Consider the following 13,274-nt stretch of genomic DNA (forward strand, 5'->3'; position numbering starts at 1 on the left):
GAGAGAGAGAGAGAGAAGGAGCGAGAGAGAGAGAGAGAGAGAGAAGGAGCGAGAGAGAGAGAGAGAGAGAAGGAGCGAGAGAGAGAGAGAGAGAGAGAGAGCGAGAGAGCGAGAGAGAGAGAGGAGCGAGAGAGAGAGAAGAGAGAGAGAGAGAGGAGGAGAAGAGAGAGAGAGAGGAGGAGCGAGAGAGAGAGAGAGAGCGAGGAGCGAGAGAGAGAGAGAGAAGGAGCTAGAGAGAGAGAGAGAGAGAGAGAAGGAGCGAGAGAGAGAGAGAGAGAGAGAGAGGAGCGAGAGAGAGAGAGAGAGAGAGAGAGGAGGAGGAGCGAGAGAGAGGAGGAGGAGCGAGAGAGAGAGAGAGAGAGGAGGAGGAGCGAGAGAGAGAGAGAGAGAGGAGGAGGAGCGAGAGAGAGAGAGAGAGAGAAGGAGCGAGAGAGAGAGAGAAGGAGCGAGAGAGAGAGAGAGAAGGAGCGAGAGAGAGAGAGAGAGAAGGAGCGAGAGAGAGAGAGAGAGAAGGAGCGAGAGAGAGAGAGAGAGGAGCGATGAGAGAGAGAAGGAGCGAGAGAGAGAGAGAGAGAAGGAGCGAGAGAGTGAGAGAGAGAGAGGAGCGAGAGAGAGAGAGAGAAGGAGCGAGAGAGAGAGAGAGAGCGAGAGAGAGAGAGAGAGAGAGAGAGGAGGAGCGAGAGAGAGAGAGGAGGAGCGAGAGAGAGAGAGGAGGAGCGAGAGAGAGGAGAGAGAGAGAGAGAGAGAGAGAGAGGAGCGAGAGAGGAGAGAGAGAGAGAGAGAGGAGGAGCGAGGAGAGAGAGAGAGAGAGACGAGAGGAGGAGCGAGAGAGAGAGAGAGAGAGAGGAGGAGCGAGCGAGCGAGAGAGGAGGAGCGAGAGACGAGAGAGGAGGAGGAGCGAGAGAAGAGAGAGAGAGGAGAGGAGCGAGCGAGAGAGAGAGAGAGAGGAGGAGCGAGAGAGAGAGAGAGAGAGAGGAGGAGCGAGAGAGAGAGAGAGAGGAGGAGGAGCGAGAGAGAGAGAGAGAGAGAGAGGAGGAGGAGCGAGAGAGAGAGAGAGAGAGAGGAGGAGCGAGAGAGAGAGAGGAGGAGCGAGAGAGAGGAGGAGCGAGAGAGAGAGAGAGGAGGAGCGAGAGAGAGAGAGAGAGAGGAGGAGAGCGAGAGAGAGAGAGAGGAGGAGCGAGAGAGAGAGAGAGGAGGAGCGAGAGAGAGAGAGAGAGGAGCGAGAGAGAGAGAGAGAGAGAGAGAGAGGAGGAGCGAGAGAGAGAGAGAGAGAGAGAGAGAGGAGGAGCGAGGAGAGAGAGAGAGAGAGAGAGAGAGAGGCGGAGCGAGAGAGCGAGAGAGAGAGAGAGAGAGAGGAGAGCGAGAGAGAGAGAGAGAGAGGAGCGAGAGAGAGAGAGAGAGAGGAGCGAGAGAGAGAGAGAGAGAGAAGGAGCGAGGAGCGAGAGAGAGAGAGAGAGAGGAGCGAGAGAGAGAGAGAGCGAGAGAGAGAGAAGGAGAGAGAGAGAGAGCGAGAGAGAGAGAGAGGAGGCGGAGGAGCGAGAGAGAGGAGGAGGAGCGAGAGAGAGAGAGAGAGAGAGAGAGAGGAGGAGCAAGAGAGAGAGAGAGAGGAGGAGCGAGAGAGAGAGAGAGAGAGGAGCGAGCGAGAGAGAGAGAGAGAGGAGAGACGAGAGAGAGAGAGAGAGAGAGAGAAGGAGCGAGAGAGAGAGAGAGAGAGAGAAGGAGGAGAGAGAGAGAGAGAGAGAGAGAGGAGGAGGAGCGAGAGAGAGGAGCGAGGAGCGAGAGAGAGAGAGAGGAGGAGGAGGAGCGAGAGAGAGAGAGAGAGAGGAGGAGGAGCGAGAGAGAGAGAGAGAGGAGGAGGAGCGAGAGAGAGAGAGAGAGAGAGCGAGAGAGAGAGAGGAGAGAGGAGCGAGAGAGAGAGAGAGAGAGAGAGGAGCGAGAGAGAGAGAGAGAGGAAGGAGCGAGAGAGAGAGAGAGAAGGAGCGAGAGAGAGAGAGAGGAGGAGCGAGAGAGAGCGAGAGAGAGAAGGAAGCGAGAGAGAGAGAGAGAGAGAGGAGCGAGAGAGAGGAGAAGAGAGAAGGAGCGAGAGAGAGAGAGAGAAGGAGCGAGAGAGAGAGAGAGAGAGAGAGAGAGGAGCGAGAGAGAGAGAGAGAGAGAGAGAGAGGAGCGAGAGAGAGAAGGAGCGAGAGAGAGAAGGAGCGAGAGAGAGAGGAGGAGCGAGAGAGAGGAGGAGCGAGAGAGAGGAGAGAGAGGAGCGAGAGAGAGGAGGAGCGAGAGAGAGGAGAGGAGGAGCGGGAAGAGAGAGGAGGAGCGGGAAAGAGAGGAGGAGCGGGAAAGAGAGGAGGAGCGGGAAAGAGAGGAGGAGCGGGAAAGAGAGGAGGAGCGGGAAAGAGAGGAGGAGCGGGAAAGAGAGGAGGAGCGGGAAAGAGAGGAGGAGCGGGAAAGAGAGGAGGAGCGGGAAAGAGAGGAGGAGCGGGAGAGAGAGAGCAAGAGGTGACCCTAATAAGCCTCTTTAGCGTGGTGACAGAACAGGTTCAGGACAGGATGCCTTCTTTTCACTCTGTCAATTAGGTTCATATAGTGGAGTAACTACAATGTTGAACCTGGACCTAACCAACTGGCAAGTGTCTTCACTGACATTTTCAACCTCTCCCTGACTCAGTCTGTAATACCAACATGTTTCAAGCAGACCACCATAGTCCCTGTGCCCAAGAACACTAAGGTAACCTGCCTAAATGACTACCGACCCGTAGCACTCACGTCAACAGCCATGAAGGAAGTGCTTTGAAAGGCTAGTTATGGCTCACATCAACACCATAATCCCAGAAACCTTAGACCCACTCCGATTTGCATATTGCCCAAATAGATTCAGATGATGCAATCTCTATTGCGCTCTACACTGCCCTTTCCCACCTGGACAAAAGGAACACCTATGTGAGAATGCTATTCATTGACTACAGCTCAGCGTTCAACACAATAGTGCTCTCAAAGCTCATCACTATGCCAAGGACCCTGGGACTAAACACCTCCCTCTGCAACTGGATCCTGGACTTCCTGACGGGCCGCCCCCAGGTGGTAAGAGTAGGTAACAACACATCCGCCACACTGATCCTCAACACGAGGGCCCTTCAGGTCGGGCTGGGCGATATGGCCAAAACATATCAAGGGATTGAATTTTTATTTATATATAAAAAATAAAATTAAAAAAATTTAAACAGTATGACGGTATTTTCTGTTTTTAAATTATAACATTTCTAAATTTGCTTTATAAGTAGTGCATGACCTTAGGGTGGCCACACATACATTAAGTAATTTCAAAATGGGTCTGATAGTGGGCAGTGCGAATAGTGTTGTTTGACATGAAAACGAATGAAAATGCCAGGGAGGAGTTATTGCAAAAACAAAATTGGAACCAAACACTTGGGGTAGGAACCAAAGTGTTGATAATTGTTTCCTAGACGACCCTATAATATTTGGCTACATTGTCTGTTTTCTCTTTGCTACTTCATGTAGCTAACATATTAATGCTTCTGGTATTCCTCTTTGATTTATAAGGTACTGTTGGACAAACAACATGCTGATTTACAGCGAGGGAAAAAAGTATTTGATCCCCTGCTGATTTTGTACGTTTGCCCACTGACAAAGAAATTATCAGTCTATAATTTTAATGGTAGGTTTATTTGAACCGTGAGAGACAGAATAACAACAAAAAAATCCAGAAAATCACATGTCAAAAATGTTATAAATTGATTTGCATTTTAAATGAGGGAAATAAGAATTTGATCCCCCCCTCAATGAGAAAGATTTCTGGCTCCCAGGTGTCTTTTATACAGGTAACGAGCTGAGATAAGGAGCACACTCTTAAAGGGTGCTCCTAATCTCATCTTGTTACCTATATAAAAGACCTGTCCACAGAAGCAATCAATCAATCAGATTCCAAACTCTCCACCATGGCTAAGACCAAAGAGCTCTCCAAGGATGTCAGGGACAAGATTGTAGACCTACACAAGGCTGGAATGGGCTACAAGGCCATCGCCAAGCAGCTTGGTGAGAAGGTGACAACAGTTGGTGCGATTATTCGCAAATGGAAGAAACACAAAAAAACTGTCAATCTCCCTCAGCCTGGGGCTCCATGCAAGATCTCACCTCGTGGAGTTGCAATGATCATGAGGACAGTGAGAAATCAGCCCAGAACTACACGGGAGGATCTTGTCAATGATCTCAAGGCAGCTGGGACCATAGTCACCAAGAAAACAATTGGTAACACACTACGCCGTGAAGGACTGAAATTCTGCCGCGCCCGCGAGGTCCCCCTGCTCAAGAAAGCACATATACATGCCCGTCTGAAGTTTGCCAATGAACATCTGAATGATTCAGAGGACAACTGGGTGAAAGTGTTGTGGTCAGATGAGACCAAAATGGAGCTCTTTGGCATCAACTCAACTCACCGTGTTTGGAGGAGGAGGAATGCTGCCTATGACCCCAAGAACACCATCCCCACCGTCAAACATGGAGGTGGAAACATTATGCTTTGGGTGTGTTTTTCTGCTAAGGGGACAGGACAACTTCACCGCATCAAAGGGACGATGGACGGGGCCATGTACCGTCAAAACTTGGGTGAGAACCTCCTTCCCTCAGCCAGGGCATTGAAAATGGGTCGTGGATGGGTATTCTAGCATGACAATGACCCAAAACACACAGCCAAGGCAACAAAGGAGTGGCTCAAGAAGAAGCACATTAAGGTCCTGGAGTGGCCTAGCCAGTCTCCAGACCTTCATCCCATAGAAAATTTGTGGAGGGAGCTGAAGGTTCGAGTTGCCAAACGTCAGCCTTGAAACCTTAATGACTTGGACAAGATCTGCAAAGAGGAGTGGGACAAAATCCCTCCTGAGATGTGTGCAACCCTGATGGCCAACTACAAGAAATGTCTGACCTCTGTGATTGCCAACAAGGGTTTTGCCACCAAGTACTAAGTCATGTTTTGCAGAGGGGTCAAATACTTATTTCCCTCATTAAAATGCAAATCAATGTATAACATTTTTGACAAATGTCTTTCTGGATTTTTTTGTTGCTATTCTGTCTCTCACTGTTCAAATAAACCTACCATTAAAATTATAGACTGATCATCATTTCATCATTTCAGTGGGCAAACGTACAAAATCAGCAGGGGATCAAATATTTTTTCCCCTCACTGCAGGTCTATACCATCAGTGGTATTATCAGGCTGTACAACTAATTATGTTTGCTCCGACTCAGTACATTAGCTAGCTACCTAGCGATTAGCATTAGCGGCTAACAAGATTTAGGTCCCAAATTGCTAAGAAAAAGACAAACTAGCTGTTTGCAGATGTAAGCAACACAACTAATAGTGTCAATTATAGAACACTACTGGATTTATATGCAGAATTAAAGTGAAAACAGCATTGTTGCCATCAACTGGAGGTCGGCCGATTAAAATCGGAATGAGGGCCGATTTCAAGTTTTCATAACAATCGGAAATCTGTATTTTTGGACACCGATTTGGCCGAATTTTTATACCTTTATTTAACTAGGCACGTCAGTTAAGAACACATTCTTATTTTTAATGACGGCCTAGGAGCGGTGGGTTAACTGCCTTGTTCAGGGGCAGAATGACAGATTTTTACCTTGTCAGCTCGGGGATTCAATCTTGCAAGGAGGAGACTGCCTGTTACGTGAATGCAGTAAGAAGCCAAGGTAAGTTGCTAGCTAGCATTAAACTTATCTTATAATAAACAATCAATCATAATCACTAGTTAACTACACATGGTTGATGATATTACTAGTTTATCTAGCATGTCCTGCGTTGCATACAATCTATGCGGTGCGTAGACGCAAAAAAGGACTGTCTTGCTCCAATGTGTACCTAACCATAAACATCAATGCCTTTCTTAAAATCAATACACAATTATATATTTTTAAACCTGCATATTTTGCTAAAAGAAATTAAGGTTAGCAGGCAATATTAACCAGGTGAAATTGTGTCACTTCTCTTGCGTTCATTGCACGCAGAGTCAGTGTATATGCAACAGTTTGGGCCGCCTGATTTGTCAGAATTTTACGTAATTATGACATAACATTGAAGGTTGTGCAATGTAACAGGAATATTTAGACTTATGGATGCCACCCGTTAGATAAAATACGGAATTTCACCGAAAGAATAAATGTTTTGTTTTCGAGATGATAGTTTCCGGATTCGACCATATTAATGACCTACGGCTCGTATTTCTGTGTGTTATGTTATAACCAAGTCTATGATTTGATAGAGCAGTCTGACTGAGCGATGGTAGGCACCAGCAGGCTCGTAAGCATTCATTCAAACAGCACTTTCCTGCGTTTTGCCAGCAGCTCTTCGCTGTGCTTCGAGCATTGAGCTGTTTATGAAATAAAAAATCGTATAGAGAGAAATAGTCCTATAATTCCTATAATAACTACAACCTAAAACTTCTTACCTGGGAATATTGAAGACTCATGTTAAAAGGAACCACCAGCTTTCATATGTTCTGATGATCTGAGCAAGGAACTTAAACATTAGCTTTCTTACATGGCACATATTGCACTTTTACTTTCTTCTCCAACACTTTATTTTTGCATTATTAAAACCAAATTGAACATGTTTCATTATTTATTTGAGGCTAAATTGATTTTATTGATGTATTATATTAAGTTAAAATAAGTGTTCATTCAGTATGGTTGTAATTGGCATTATTACAAACAAAAAAACAAATTTTAAATCGTCCGATTAAATCGGTATCGGCTTTTTTGGTCCTCCAATAATCGGTATTGAAAAATCAGAAATCGGTCGACCTTTACCATCAACATTGTTGCATGTGCTGCATTGACCATGCAGACTGAAAGCGGCATGGAGAGAGAGCGAGAGATGACTCATGTAGCAAAGTAAACTATAAAAATGAACGTTACACACGGCGCATCATATTTTTTTTAAATCAAACACTGTTATAGAAGTTAAGTAAAAACCCAAACTGGTCCATGCATCAATACTGGTATATACGGGTATATATGTACTGGTACCCCCTGTATATAGCCTCTCTATTGTTATTTGACTGCTGCTGTTAAACTATTTGTTACTATTTGTTACTTACAGAAAGACATCAGAGTAGTGGAATGGGGTGTTGGACTTCATGTGGTTACAATGAGGCAAACCATTACCACATATTTTGCGAACGCCCTAAGCTTGTTTCATACTGGCAGGACGTGCAAAGATGCATGGAAGACATATTTAAGGTTGATGTCCCATGCAGAGGTGAGGTTCTGTATTCAGGGGCCTACTGGTTAGAGCGCTGGGCCATTAACTGAAAGGTTACTGGATCGAATCAACCGAGCTGACGAGGTAAAAAGAAGCTGCCATTCTGCCCCTGAACAAGGCAGTTGACCCACTGTTCCCCGATAGCCTGTCATTGTAAATAAGAATTTGTTCTTAACTGACTTGCCTAGTTAAATAAAAGGTTACATTTAAAAATAGATATATATTCAGGGAACACGCTTGATTGGGAATACTCCTACTAGCAAGTAAGAAAGCCCTAATAACGGTTAGAATCAAAGGCGTCCGTTGGTAGATGACTGGATAACATGTGATCCATGAGATCTATGCGATGGAGAGGCTGACCTTTTCTCTGAGACTACAGGAACAAATGGATTCATAGTGACTGTCAAAATGGATTGAGTATATATATAACATCGTTAAGGTCTGATTTTGTTCAATGGTCAAAGTGGAAACATCTGGTACTGTAATACAATCCATCTGTTCACCTGTTAATAGTTACTGTATATTTTTTTTTAAACAGGAGAGAAAAATATTGGAAAATTGAGAACAAAGACCTTTGATCTATGACACTGCATTCCTGAGACTCGCTGAATGTCTTAATTTTTTTTTGTTTTACGCTTTTTAAACTTTTGTGCTCGCTTTATCTTTATACTTTTCATTGTAGTAGACATCTTGCATATTCACACTTAAAATGGAGGCAACTATATGTACATTCTATATTTGGACTTGGTGATGTGGAGTGGCCCTGAGGGGCCTGTGTTGCATGAGTAGACTTTCTCATGGACAACTGAACTATGGCTTGGTGTGAGACAAGTCTCAATGAAATGTAACTTGTGTCTGAATCTTATCCCCCCCCCCCCCCCCCCCAAATAAAAACTGAATTTCAACCTTCGCCTCTCCCGAGTCCGTACGGGAGTTGCAGCGATGAGACAAGACTGTAACTACTACCAATTGGATACCACAAAATTGGGGAGAAAAGGGGCCAAAAAATAAGTTAAATATATTTTTAAAAAATATTAAAATAAACCTTTAAGAAAAAACATAAAAAAATATATTTAGACTAGAGGTGGAGGTTTTGAATGAGCATGTGCAATAGCTGGGTGGAGGGAGGCCTATTGAATGGGCATGTAGGTTAACTGCTGGGGACACTTGTTAAAAAAGCTTTATATAAAATGTTTCTAAATGCTTAAATCAACATCTTCTCACACTCACAGACATGTCATAACTTACAACATGCAAGTCTGCAAATGTATATTGCTTTTGCTGACGCAATGTTTATTATGCAATTGTTGTCTTTCTACCAGCATAACATGTAGTTTCGTCAGTGGCGTGTGATTTCTCTCTTTATGGGATTATGCTTTTGAAGAAAGAGAGCTGTGCAGAGTGACAGAAACCAAACAGTTAAAACAGCACAATACTGAGGCCTTTTTCCCTTCCCAAGACACCAACCATAATGGGTTAGGCCCCTAGCCTTCAGCGATATCCTTCAACAACTATGTCTACGCAATGCCACTCAACCCCCCCCCCCCCCCATCTCCACACCACTGTCAACTTCAGTACTCCAGTGAGGTCAGCCAGCACAGGAGCCAGAGAGACAGGCTAGGTGGGTGACCTCTAGAGGGGAACGTATATAGGGACGCTGCATTTGAAAAGAATAACATTTGTCACAGAGACACATTCAACAGGTGACACATGCTAATTGATGGGGCACAGCACGGCAGTGGGGCAGGCAGCAACTCTAGGATGTCCCGGCGGGACAGGCCACAGAATGACACACTGATGGTATTAGTAAAGATACACTGTGGACATGACAGGACCAACTGGCTTTTCAAAAGCCACAGCTGGATTTGCTCCTAATATGTGATCACATAAATCATTCAACTGATATCCCCCTACCACATTCATAGATGCTAACTGCTTTAGCACCTACTGATGATGGTGTCTTCTGACCGGGATGGAGCCCCGGCACTTACTCTAAACATTAACATGCATCGCTTGTTGTACGTTTTTGGAAACATAAGGAATGTATTTTTTTTTTTTTAACAAAAAGGTTAAATTACTACACACCTTTAGTGTTCCCACATAGCCATATCTCCATGTTACTACGAAAGACAGACAGAAGACATATGCAGCCACCTGTGCTAATTATAAAATAAGATAAATGTATTTATAAAGCCCTTTTTACATCATCCGATGTCACAAAGTACTTATACAGAAACCCAGCATAAACCCCCCAAAAAGCAAGCAATGCAGATGTAGAAGCACGGTGGCTAGGAAAAACTCCCTAGAAAGCCAGGAACCTAGGAAGAAACCTAGAGATGAACCAGGCTCTGAGGGGTGGCCAGTCCTCTTCTGGCTGTGCCGGGATGAGATTATAACAGTACATGGCCCAGATGTTCATAGATGACCAGCAGGGTCAAATAATAATCACAGTGGTTGTCGAGTGTGCAGCAGGTCAGCACCTCATGAGTAAATGTCAGTTGGCTTTTCATAGCTATCTAGCGTGCCCTGAACACCTGTGTGTAAACGCAAATGGAGAGTTAGTGTAGTTTGTCAACTGGAGGCACATACAGCTTGTGGATATGTGCAAAACTGCTCTAAACGTTAAAAACACCGCGTCGGAATTGTAGTTGACATGGAGCCAAATGTGGGCGAACGTAACCGCTGAAAACACTACACATACGGAGTAGGGTTTTCGATAACTAATATCCCTTTACCACATCCTCAGAGGCACTAAATACATGGGCAGGAAATGGGAAGGATAAGCACATTAATGAATATATGATAGGCCTATATGTAGTAAATATCTGTACACACTGAGCGTTATTTTGACAATACCATCCTTCATATTTAAATATATGAGGCAGATTAAGTCACACTTGCTCCTCCAGTGTTACATTATGACCATAGGTTGTCACAGCTGAATACCGACGTGACATGTTTTCATTGCACGATGGAGGCTTTGAGTGTGAGCAGTTATTTACTGCCCTAACACTCAAATTGTTGATGTTTTTCATAAGGTTCTATCGCAGATGGATAGCTACAGCAAACATTATAACATTCATGTTTATATCAGTCATTGCAGTATCAACAACCAACCCTGGCAAAGATACAGATTGTAACGTTAGCTGATTACATTGTGCGAGGAGTATGACGTTAGCTTGCCAGTTAGCCCACCAAAATATGTACGTTAGCTAAAGTCCTTATTGGATAAAGCATACCTCAGCTAGATAAACATATTTGGCTATATTAGGTAGCTAAAACTCGTTTTTGGCAATGCTCGCTAACTAGTTTCACAACTACGCTAACATTACACATTATACCAATGTTAGCTAACGTTGTTTACTTACCGGGTTTGTGAATCCTCAGTTTGACAGATGAAAGCAAACCCCAAATCGGAGGGCAAACAGGACAGACCCCTGCCTACCGTAGCCGAACCGAAATAACCTTAGCTAGCTAACGCGTTAGCAGATAACTTGTAGCCTGTGTGACTGCATTTTAGCTAGCAAACGTTGACTTAAATCGGTGTAGTTAATGTTCGCTACAAGTCAACATGGCTAACTAGCTAGGACGTGCTTGCAACCTGAGAAAGGGTATTCAGGTGGTATGTACTCTGTATCCTTAGCTAACGTTAGCTAAATGTCTGACTAAAACACACGATAACCAGCTAGCTAGTTAGCAGCGACTCGGTTTAGCACAATAGCTAATTCGGGTCCCGGTTGTTCAGGCAAGAATATATGTGTGTGTCACTCTCCCGTCTAATAACCGCATGCTTCGCATCCAAAACAGTTCGGTACGGCATATATTATGACGACATTTTGTGACGGTTTTGGTCTTCGGTAACGGTTTTTGTCGGATGTTCGTGCACACGACATTTTTTTTCTTCTCCTGCAGGCAAGCCGAAGTTCGATAGCCTTAGTCAACGCCCCTTCGTCGGTGATTGGTTCAATTGTAGGGCTGACGCTAGCAAAGACATTTTAAAACTACTCCAAGATCGTTCATATGTGTCGTTTATAGCGTTAGCTGATGAAGCATAGTGGGCGGAACAAGTAAGTAAGTAAGCCAAGCACGAGATCCTATTGGCGCGTTGTGTCATATATTTGCATATTTCCGTTAGGGAACGCCTCCTCTGTATAGTGAGCGTGTGCACAAACTCTATTTGATCTTGCACTCCTTCTAAACACCGCCATTTTTTTTACTTTGGAAAAACGTAAATTCTATACAACTTAATGCATTGTGTTCGTGACAGATTCTAGTTTTGGGAACAGCAAAATGTAGTGAGATCTGGGCCCAGATTCACAAAACCTTATTAAGAAGAAATGTCTTCTTAACTGGCATTTTTTCCTTAACTATAGACTTACGAATGAAATTAAGCAAAATTGCTATTCCTCAAAAAGGTTATTGGAAAATGTATTGCGCTATTTCTCATGTTTCTCCTTAAGCAAAAAGTTAAGAAGAAATTAGATTCTTGAAAATAAAGTTATTGTAAATCTTCTTAAATCCAAGATAAATTCTGGGCAGTGAGAGAATAAGCTCATGAAAGCAATAGAACATGTTTAATTCACTCACAAACTTCATCTGAAAGTTTCGATATTGATGACTTTAAACCCAAGAACATGTTTTAGAACAGTCATCTCAGAAGGAAATAATCTAACATAATTGTCATTGCTAGCTAGATAGCTAGCCAAATTGGTTGCCTAGCAACAAACATCTTAAGAAGATTCATAAGAAGATATTTGTGAAGTTTTCAATAAAATCTTAAAGATATTGTTGAGGAGTTGCACTTTACTATCTTACGAACTTCTCGTTTTTTCTTTCTTAAAATGCTTCTTAAGTTTTTGTGTGAATCTGGGCCCAGATGTTTAAATCGATGAGAAAATGTCAGCCCAGTTTCACCTAGTTCCATCCTCTCCCACTACCCGTGACTGGACTCCATTCAGCCCTAAACTCAGTATGTGGAGGAAGTAGATGCGGAGTTCGAATTAAGTAGCGCATCGAGTAAATTTGGTGAAAACAAATGTTCTGAATGGACAACAGAAATATCGAAAACTGGAACAAAAACGAAATTGTCTAACATTGGAGTGGAGGATACGTGTGTAAAAGATAATGAATCGTTTCTTGTTGGGATGCGTTTGTTGAGTAAGGTTGAGTATGTGGGAAAACCGTTTGAGGTGTCGAAAATGGTGACGTCTGGGCTTGGAAAAGTAGAGTCTGTCAGAGTGACCAGGAGTGGTCTTATTTTGATTAATTGTATTTCTGAAGAACAGAGGAAGATTGCAGTTGGCCTCAAAAGAATTCGGACAACAGAAGTTTTGTGTTTTGAACTTCAGAGTAGAGCACCCGTCAAAGGAGTCATCTCAGGGATGCTCAGGTTGAATCCCTGATGAGAATTCCTCGTGTGGTTGGTGAACCGGCCTCTGACCAGCTGGGTGAATGGAGGAAATTAAGAAGGTCCGTTGGTCTTGGTTATGTAAGATACGCCGTAAAAGCTTCGTCCCCAAACCACTGCTGTGTAAGAATTGTAAAGGATTTGGCCATGTTTCAAGTGTGTGCAGATTTTTTATTTAAATTGAACCTTTATTTAAGTAGGCAAGTCAGTTAAAACTTCTTATGTCTGCAATCCCGTTAACGGGTTGATATGACAACAGCCAGTGAAAGTGCAGGGCGCCAAATTCAAACAACAGAAATCTCATAATTAAAATTCCTCAAGCATACAAGTATTTCACACCATTTTAAAGATACACTTCTTGTTAATCCCACCACAGTGACCGATTTCAAAAAGGCTTTACAGCGAAAGCACCACAAATGATTATGTTAGGTCACCGCAAAATCGCAGAAAAACACAGCCATTTTTCCAGCCAAAGACAGGAGTCACAAAAAGCCGAAATAGAGATAAAATTAATCACTAACCTTTGATGATCTTCATCAGATGACACTCATAGGACTTTATGTTACACAATACATATATGTTTTG

General features: G+C 43.7%; 2 protein-coding genes across 2 annotated transcripts in view; one reads left to right on the forward strand and one right to left on the reverse strand.

Moving 5' to 3' along the window:
• LOC129816060 (trichohyalin-like) overlaps positions 1–2,494 on the forward strand; it is a gene marked incomplete at its 5' end in the record, with an annotated part of 5,304 nt that extends 2,810 nt beyond the window's left edge. The window contains 2 exons of the mRNA XM_055870236.1: positions 284–536; positions 2,287–2,494. Coding sequence (XP_055726211.1) covers positions 284–536; positions 2,287–2,494 — 461 coding nt within the window. The remainder of the gene's footprint in view (positions 1–283; positions 537–2,286) is intronic.
• Positions 1–11,315, reverse strand: part of LOC129815780 (inositol hexakisphosphate kinase 1-like) — an 86,449-nt gene extending 75,134 nt beyond the window's left edge. Inside the window, exon 1 of the mRNA XM_055869894.1 lies at positions 10,651–11,315. The gene's annotated coding sequence lies outside the window, so the exon portion shown is untranslated. The remainder of the gene's footprint in view (positions 1–10,650) is intronic.
• Between the last annotated feature and the right edge of the window lie 1,959 nt (positions 11,316–13,274).

Source organism: Salvelinus fontinalis, chromosome 18 (assembly GCF_029448725.1).
Source record: "Salvelinus fontinalis isolate EN_2023a chromosome 18, ASM2944872v1, whole genome shotgun sequence".
In the NCBI taxonomy this organism is placed as follows: domain Eukaryota; kingdom Metazoa; phylum Chordata; class Actinopteri; order Salmoniformes; family Salmonidae; genus Salvelinus; species Salvelinus fontinalis.